The sequence below is a fragment of the Camelina sativa genome, chromosome 8, assembly GCF_000633955.1.
Source record: "Camelina sativa cultivar DH55 chromosome 8, Cs, whole genome shotgun sequence".
Classification (NCBI taxonomy): Eukaryota; Viridiplantae; Streptophyta; class Magnoliopsida; order Brassicales; family Brassicaceae; genus Camelina; species Camelina sativa.
The window spans coordinates 5,352,560-5,361,794 of NC_025692.1; the positions used below are offsets into that span (position 1 = coordinate 5,352,560).

Below are 9,235 nucleotides of genomic sequence, written 5' to 3' on the forward strand. Positions count from 1 at the left end.
GTTAGTTGTTCAGTTATCTCATTTAATAACATGTGTATTTTGGTTTGGTCAATGATATTTGGTGTTTTAAATGACTAGTCAATAGAAATTGGTGTATTAAATGGCATTTCACAAAGTTTATGGTTTTTGGCTTAAAATTTAAAGTTTATGTATCAAATGACATTTTTTCTGTTTTCTTTGTAAACTTTCATAATTTTAAAAAAAATAATAGTTAATAACCGTAGATAATAGTAATACTGGACTAGTAGTACCAATTTTACCGCAGCAGTAAAAATAAAATATTCTATAAAAAAAAAAGTAAAAATAAAATAATCATCAAAGTAAACCATATATAAACAAGGGAATTTTGTTGATTCTATAAACAAGACCCAGAGTCACGAGACCAGTGAAACCAAACTTCTCACATTGGCAATGTAAAAAGTACCGACCTGGTGAGTGGTGACTAAACTCATTCGTATCTATAACAACACTCGCATCCCTCTAACAAGACACAGCATTAAGCATTTGTGTCTCAATCTCCATTGGAAAATGGCATCTGGGTTTTGCTCGCTTGGTCTTACTCTCACTTCCTTACTCTCATCCCACGCGCTAGCACGCCACGTTTTACTACCCACTCTACGGTGGCGTTCGAGTTCTATTTCTATGTCTCCTCCGCTGCGTATTTCCCGCGCTTTATCATCATCTCCGATAAGCTCATCCTTCTCGTGGGACGACGTAATCGAGACCGGTCTGGCGGAGTATGCGCCTCACCGTTCATCCGATCTCACCGGGTTTCTCCAGAAGGTCGATCGCTGCAATCGTGGCTCCGTAAGTCCCACTGAATTGAAAGATTGATTCTTGTGGTGTTTTGTAGTGAATTATAAAGCTGAAACAGAACCAAAAATGTTAGCTTTATAAAGTTTCAATTTTTATATATTTGCAGGAAAAGTTAGCTGAGTTCATTCCATTTGTTATAGAGGAACAAATCGTTGGTTATATTCATAGAGGGTAAACTATACATACTTGCTCAACCTATTATAAGCTATTGTCTCTGCTGCTTCTGTGATTCTCATCAAATTGAGGCTTTCAAAATTGGAACTTTTCTATTAGTTTTGTTTGGCAGAATCTTGAATGCTCTCAAATGGTTTGTCTCTCTGTACATTGAACAGATTTTTTACCGAGTACTTGAGGGAGTTTCATGATATCTTTACATTTGCACAAAATGGTTCTTGCCCTGACCGTGTTGGTGACTATGTAACGCTTAATCCCATGTTTCAAAAGCCTGAAGATAGAACTAGAGCAGTTGCAGATGTGATCAAAATCTTGGCTGACAAAGGAATCATTCCAGGAATACGAAATGAGGTTTGGGGTCAATGTTTGATTTCATAACTTCTAGTTGTCTTTCATTTTGTTTGATATTTTGTTTCCTTCTCACCAGCTGTATCCTGTGAAATCATCGTTTAATGCCCCGGTCTTTTTTTCGCTAGAGCGTGCAGCTGCTCCTTATTTCGGATTAAAGGTAAAAAAAAATCATACATACTGCACCGAATTGTTTCAGCTTGTAACCATGAACACCACTTTTGATGCATTCCTTACGCGAGTGATGCTATAAACTCTGCCCTATACGTGTTATTTTATTCACATGGCTCTCTTGTTATCTGGTATAGGGTTACGGAGTTCACATGAATGGATATGTAGAAAGAGATGGAAAAAAATCTCTATGGATAGGTAAGAGAAGTCTGGCAAAATCCACTTATCCAGGAATGCTTGATCACCTAGTTGCTGGAGGATTGGTAAGATTTTCTCCTAGTCTTATACTTTATCTGTTGATGAAAGAAAGCATTCATCATGGTGCACATTCTCATTTGAGGGAATCGAAATGCACATTTTGTTTCATCATCCGCTGGGAACCTTATAGCCTCACGGGATTAGCTGCGGGGAGAATGTAGTAAAGGAATGCGAAGAGGAAGCTGGAATTGCCAAAGTCATTGCTGATAGGTAAGAAGACATTCTCCTCAGTTTTTAACTAACAAAAGTAGTATGTATAGCTCTCTTGATGTTTTCCAACATCTTGCATTTTTATGTTTTATGAAAGGGCAATAGCAGTTGGTGCTGTTTCCTACATGGATATCGACCATTACTGTTTCAAACGTGATGTCCTGTTTTGTTATGATTTGAAACTCCCTGAAGATTTTGTTCCCCAAAATCAAGGTTAGGCAATCACTAGTAACGCATGAGTAATCCTGAATTGCTGCTTCTGAGAGGTGTGCTCTTTCATAGCGTTGTTGTCCAAATTACATTGCAGATGGAGAAGTTGAGAGCTTCAAGTTGATTCCAGTAGCACAAGTTGCTAATGTGATTCGGGAGACTAGTTTTTTCAAGGCGAACTGTTCCCTCGTCATTATTGACTTCTTGTTTCGGCACGGGTACTAACTCCTTATGACCCCCGGGATTTTAGTGCTCTCGCCCCGGATACTAACATCCTTATGACTCCTTGACAAAACATTCTGTTTCCATTTTTGTCTATGCAGGTTCATCAGACCAGAACAATCGGGTTACTTGGATCTTTACCGACGCCTGACAAATGGAGATTGCTCATAATTAAGGAAGTTACTATCTGATGTTTTTTTTAAGTAGAAGCTCACTCTGGCTCTGTAATAGGTTCTTGCGTGTAAATAAATAGATGAATTCATGATAATAGTATGATGAAATACACTACAAAGAACATGCAAAGTTGTAAACCTCAACAACTTAATTTCTACTAATTGTTAGATGTCTTCATAAATCATGACCTAACAGCCTTTTCCAGAAGGATGCATGCAAGCAAATTAAGTTAGTATTTAAAAATCCCCCGGATACTAAGGAACACCATTGCTTGAGATCCCCCAAATTTAGAAACAATCTAAATCTGCTCCTATACAATCGTGAATCCCAACCGTTTTACGTATAAAGGAAAAAAAAAAAATGGGGGTTTTCAAAGAGAAATCGTCCTCCCTCATCATGAACGTATTCATCAATGTTTAAGAACCTCTTTCTTCTAAACCAAGCAATATCTATTTATGGATAAGAGGGAGGCATGCTCTCTAATTGTTTTCTCTTCATCTTGTTTCTTTTCTTCTATCCTCATATTTTGTTGATGTTTATGATGTCTTCATGAGTTACCATCGAGATATGTATGTTGAGCTTTCATCGGTTAATGCGCGTTTTATATAGAATGGGGAAAATTAACCGATGAAATCTCAACATGTTTTTTTTTTGTGTGTTTTTTTATAGATGTTTGTTTCCCTGAGAAAACTATGTATATGTTTATATATCTAACAAGCTTGATAATGGCTGGTACAGAATGCTGGATGGACTCCAGTTCCACAGTTCGGAGGATGGGACCAAAACGGGCCAAATGACGAAACAAACTACTCGGTTGTCTTCTCCAAAGCTCGCGCTAACAGGAAGCAGAACAAAGCTGGTGTGAGACATTCTAGTTTGGGAAGCCAACAAGAACTCATGGCAAGTGCTCGTCGCAACCACCAGCAACTTCACCATCGCCACGAAACTCAAGACGATGACCCTGTCATGGTAATTCCCATCTCTCTCTTTCTTTCTTTCTCTCTCTCTCTCTCCACTTACTCTTCTATAGTTTTTTTGGTTCATATACCCCTTGTGATGATCCTTTTCCCCTTAGTCAACGCGCATGGATCATCACAAGGTGGTATAACAATTCATGAAATGATTTATGTTTGCCTTGTTGCTTTGTTTTGTGTTTCTGCATGCGTACGTCCATTCAAAAATTTGTTCCATTTCTTTCTCAACCCATAGACATGACCCTGGTATATTGCAACTCCATCTCCTTGGGAAGGATTATTCATATTACTTCTCTACAACATAAATCAACTGTCAATAGAAGAACTATACAGCGCAGTCTATATATTCTGAGTTGAATTGCATCTCTCTGTATAGGATCGTTTTTATGGTCAGTGTTATACAATTATATAGTTTTACTATATTCTCAAAATATGAATTATAATAAAGTAAACATAGGTACAAAAAAAAAAAAACGAGAACCGCAGTTTCACTATATTTTGCTAAGCTGAAATATTCGGCGGCATTCACATACTATTTAGTTAACATATCAATCTATTTTCATTGGTGTTGTGGATTCAAATCACTAGATCTTCATTATCTTGGATGTGTAGTGAGAGTCAGCATGAGTTTGTTTTGCATGGAGCCTCCAACTCATATAGGGGCAGCTATGAATGGAGTGTATGTAATTTTAGTTCATAGCTACTATTTTCAAGCAAAGATGAAAACCTCACTTCTAGTTTGTAGAGCACCCGAAATCACCTTGCTAGATGAAGCATAATGATCTCATCTATTACTATTCTCAATTGATCCATCTTCGTAGATGGAACATATATTTATATTTATATATCTATGTATGAAATGTACTAATTAGAGGTAGCATATTGTCTCACTGTCATAAGATTATGTATATATACATGTGTAGAGTATTAGTCTCTCTTACCTTACTGATTTACTTACCATGCAGAAGAAGAAGAGGATCTTGACCTACATTAATTGTTGTATCAGGCCAAACTAGGCCCTTGTTCCAAAAACTCGCAATCTATATGTCCTCGATGACATAGCAAAAATACGTCGCAGCGTGTAATGAATGAGTGTAACATTTCTGTAATCTTCTTCATCAAAAGAAAAAAAAAAAAAAAAGGAGACGACGTACGTTTCTGTAATATATGTGCATTATCTGTTAATATACTCCACTCTGGTTGGTGTATATATACATTCTGACTTAATTCTGCCTACATTATTATGATAAGAGAGCAATTTAACATGAATCACATTTCCCTCAAATCAAAATTATATATATTGTAATCCAGAGTAGATTCGTTCCGTCTTGATTATTGTTAAATGCACCCTAGCTAAAAAAGCCTAAAACCAAATACGTGGACAAGTTCTTAACAACTGTAGAATAAATTAAAAATGAATAAAGAACTTGCATTACACAAAAAAAGATCCGGTAAAGTTAACCAACTGTAAGCGGAAAATTACATAAAACAAACACAAGTATCGTAATTCACCCCCTTCTCAACATATCTAGTCGTAGATTTTTATTTTATTCACAAACATGGATCTTGGAGACGAAATGGCTCTACGAAAATCGGCCATGAAGATTGAATCCCACGCGGATCCCTTTAAATCGCGATTTTTTTTTTATATAACCAGCAAGCATCATCATTGTTGAGACGAAAAACACACCTCTCTCCTTGGAGCTTCAAACCCTAATTAAAAATTACTTGTTCGTTCCTCTCTTCGAGCGTCCATCTTGATTCACACTGCCCACTAATCAATTTCTAGTATATGACATGTGCATACGCACATAATTAATATTTGTAATAAAATAACATAACAGAATTATTATTTGTAATAAAATATATAACTAATTATTAATTTAGAATAAAGTAAAAGAATTTTAAGTAATTTTACAATATAATTTGGTCGAATGTTAGCAAATTTTGATGTTACTGTACCAAAAGTAAAAGTAAATTATTTTGTAAAAATTAAAATTTTTAAAAAATATTTTACAATATAATTTGGTTGAATATTTGCAATTTTTTATGTTACTACTAAAAGTAAATGTTACAAATTAAAGACAAAGATTTGTGTAACTTATTTGCAAATTGCAACACCACATAAGCTCATAGTAATTTAATTTCTGAAAATATATATTTGAACTGTAATTATAAGTATAAAATTAAAATCTATATTTTTTTGATTGTAGTATATAGATTTTAATTTTATACAGGTGACTTGAAGGGATTGGACAGGTGACTTGAAGGATTGGTGGATAGGTGACTTGAAGGATTGAACACGTGACTTGTGCTTTATTCGACAAAAATGCACAATAATTGTACCTTAAGCTTCTGATGAACCTTGAATCCTTCAAGTATTGTACCTTGAATCTAATCCTTCAATTATGTACCTTAATCTAGGGTTTGCGAGCGAGAGAATAATATGTTTGATACATCTTTCGATACATGTTTCTGCGTTACAAAGGTCTCCAACCCTTATATAGAGTGAGAACAAAGCCTTGTCCGTGTCAGGTAGAGGTTGCATGCTGAACGATTTGTTGAGAGCCGATATTGCTCCCCCAATATCTCCCTTCGACTAGAGCTCAAAGGCCATCTTGAACTCTTCAATAACTTGCTCTTAAAGAGCATGCTTTTGACGTCGAGCTTGGCTTTGACGTCGTTGACGTCGAGCTTGCTTCTTATGATGTTCTGCCCTTTAAAGACATTCCTTCTGACGACGTCGTGCAACTTCAGCTTCAGAGTCAACCGGCTCCTCAGGCTCAGCCTCTCGCCCTCGAGGAATGTACGACATGCCTAATTGGCGATAGATCTCTTTAAGAGTATCCTGTAGGCTAGGGTCCAGCCTCGAAGCTTCTTTCAACGCTTCCCATTTAAGAAATTGGTGCTGCTCTGAGCGTGGAGGAGACGGTTGACTATGAAGCTGAAGTTGCACGACATCGTAAGTCGCAATCATTTATCATATAAAGCAAAAGTCATATGTCCAATCAAATTAAGCCACATCAGATTTTTTTCCTTTTTAAAATAAAAAAATAAAAGTCCATTAATTAAAAAAAAAACATGATCGTAATGTATAAGCGATTTCTATGTTTTACTATTAAATTTTTAAAAAAAATCTGCAATCACTTAAATTCCTAAATATTACTTAAACTCTGTAATCACTTAAATTATTAAAAAAAAAAAAATCAGATTTATGGGTTTTTTTCTTTCTTAGCAAATAACAATAATATGCACGCAACCGAGTAAAAAATGTAAGGACGAACCGTAATGAAACTATAGAGATGATATTTGGGTTGAGAAGGCCCAACTAAAGCCCGTACATGAAATATACCACTATTGGTGTTTACCCAAATGAAATGGATGAATGAATCCAATCAATAAATCGGCTGGCTAAAATCTGTCAAAACTGATCCAAGCATCATCGTTGTTGAGACGAAAACACACACCTCTCTAACCCTAATTAAAAATTACGACTTGTTCGTTCCGAGTTGAGGGTTTGCGATGAGACCTGCCTTGTGAAAACATATGTATGGGCGGTGGTGCTTGCTGCTTCTTCTATTCTCTCTCACACACTAGTCAAAATCTTGAGCTTTTGGGCTCTTTTTGGTTTCAGAGATTCCAATTAGGGTTCTACGAATTGCAGTTTGATCAATTCTAAAGATATGGAGTCAGAGAGCAATAAGTTTGGAGGTAAAAAAAAGCTTTGGTTTTTATTTTATTTTTTCTTTCTATTTTGGATTTGAGGGTCGTCAATGAGAATGTTTGATTTTTATAATTGCAAAGGTCCGAGAGAATTGGGTGGTGCTTTAGATCTTATAACACAATACAAGTTGTTGCCACACCTTGAATTCTTTTGCAAGAGGTCACTCCCTGAGTCACTTTCAGATGCTCATTACCTTCACAGTCTGGTTGGAGACTCAGAGATTAGAAAAGGAGAAGGGATGCAATTGGATCAGCTTATTCCTAATGCTTCACTTGGCCGAGATACTAGTAATAATGCTCGCATCCAACCTTTTGTTCTTGATGAACTTAAGGAGGCTTTTGAGCTTAATGATACTGCCCCCGTTGAATTGCCTCCAGTGAGTATCTTTTCTCTCTCTCTCTCTCTATGTGACTTAGTGTAGATATCTGATTCTGTTGATACTGGAATTGGAATTAGTATATGATACATTCCATTGATAAGTTGAATTACCTGCCAAGTATCTTGTTATGATAGTTGAGCTATGTAAGAGATTTTGAGATCTTCGGTTTCTACTTTTCAGGCAGAGAAGGGAGCTCCTACCATTGCGTCTAAATCAAAAAGCGAGTCCAAAGATAAGGACAGGAAGCATAAGAAACATAGAGACAAGAACAAGGAGAAAGATAGGGAACATAAGAAGCACAAGCACAAGCATAAAGTTAGGAGCAAAGATAAGGATAAAGACAAGGATCGAGAACGAAAGAAGGAAAAAAGTGGACACCATGATAAGGTAAGAGCTTTCTTGGTCCCTTTCTTTCCTACGAATAATAATAGCTGAGTGGCAAAGTGTTTCTCCATTTCTAACGATTGAATGTGTCCATTGTTCAATTAGTCAGAGTTAGCAAATCTGTGCAGTCTAGAAATTTACATGGTATGTTAATGTTATAACTTAAACTTTCAGAAAAGGAAAAGCAATGGGGATGCAGATCTTGATGACGTTCAGAGGCACAAAAAGAGTAAGGTGATGTATTAATTGCTATGTAAGACATCTCCATTTAAATGAAGCTGAATTTGGACGTTACTGTTGCTCAGCAATTTATATTTTGGTCGTCCCTAAAATTAACTTTTTGCAGCATAAGAGCTCAAAGCCTGATGAGATGGGAGCGATGAAGCTTACTACTGGCTGAAGCGTTGGACACTCCCATTTTTGTATTGCACACCCAAGGACGTGTTATGGAGAGGTTTAAAAGCAGCTACTTAACTCACTGTTGACTAATTTGTTAGGTAATTGTCCTTGTACTGTCTCTTTCCAGGCTTCCAGCTTGTGCATTCTCGGCCACTAGACTCATCTTTTCATCTCTAGATATTGCATGTTTCTCATATGGCAATGTACATGATGATTGAGTAAACAACGCTAAGGTCGTTTCAAACAAGAAGAAATGGTCAATGATCTCAGGTTTATAAGATAACCTGACTAGTAACTGTGAATGCACAAGCTTAAGTTTAGTGTGTATCAATGGTTTGCATTTGGCAATGTTTCTATACGATGTAGATTGGTCTCATCTAATAGCAATGATTTGATTTTGGCTTTGTAGGTATAATCTCTAAATAAATAAATAAAATACACTGTGGGGAAATTTCGGAGGGACGAAGCAACTAAAGTTTGCGGGGAAGAATCACAACTTGTATTATAATTTGATTTGGTGGCAGCTTTGTACATTTTGTTACAAACAAGTTTATCCATTCTAGACTTCTCGTGACCATTTTAATAGAAACATTTTGAGCTACATACAAAATGGGCAAAATCACATGGAATTCATACGTTCGAAGTTGTTATAATTGTGAAGGTTATGTATCAAATCCAATGTGGCAAGCCGAAAACTGTGGTCGAAAGGTGTTTGTTTAGTGACTTTAGTCTCGAACAAAAAAAGTTAAAATTTTGGCACAAAAGTTCAGAAAACCAAAAAAAAAAAAAAAA

General features: G+C 36.2%; 3 protein-coding genes across 4 annotated transcripts; all 3 read left to right on the forward strand.

Moving 5' to 3' along the window:
• Window positions 382-2,744, forward strand: LOC104706275 (nudix hydrolase 20, chloroplastic-like). The gene is made up of 9 exons (XM_010422450.2): window positions 382-807; window positions 923-987; window positions 1,149-1,341; window positions 1,418-1,498; window positions 1,647-1,772; window positions 1,898-1,977; window positions 2,075-2,190; window positions 2,285-2,405; window positions 2,511-2,744. Exons 1-9 carry the CDS (start codon window positions 529-531, stop codon window positions 2,578-2,580), a joined length of 1,131 nt encoding a protein of 376 aa, XP_010420752.1. The 5' UTR covers window positions 382-528; the 3' UTR covers window positions 2,581-2,744.
• Window positions 2,952-4,819, forward strand: LOC104706276. Its single transcript, XM_010422451.1, has 3 exons — window positions 2,952-3,053; window positions 3,322-3,552; window positions 4,523-4,819. The coding sequence occupies exons 1-3, from the start codon at window positions 3,039-3,041 to the stop codon at window positions 4,571-4,573; spliced, it is 297 nt and encodes a 98-aa protein (XP_010420753.1). The 5' UTR covers window positions 2,952-3,038; the 3' UTR covers window positions 4,574-4,819.
• LOC104706277 (probable mediator of RNA polymerase II transcription subunit 19b) lies at window positions 6,968-9,005 on the forward strand. 2 transcript variants are annotated; one of them, XM_010422453.2, is made up of 6 exons: window positions 6,968-7,268; window positions 7,362-7,657; window positions 7,841-8,047; window positions 8,219-8,297; window positions 8,391-8,541; window positions 8,853-9,005. In XM_010422453.2, exons 1-4 carry the CDS (start codon window positions 7,241-7,243, stop codon window positions 8,288-8,290), a joined length of 603 nt encoding a protein of 200 aa, XP_010420755.1. In that variant the 5' UTR covers window positions 6,968-7,240; the 3' UTR covers window positions 8,291-8,297; window positions 8,391-8,541; window positions 8,853-9,005. The 2 variants fall into 2 exon arrangements, with proteins under 2 accessions (XP_010420755.1, XP_010420754.1); XM_010422452.2 differs by having other exon boundaries at window positions 8,219-8,278.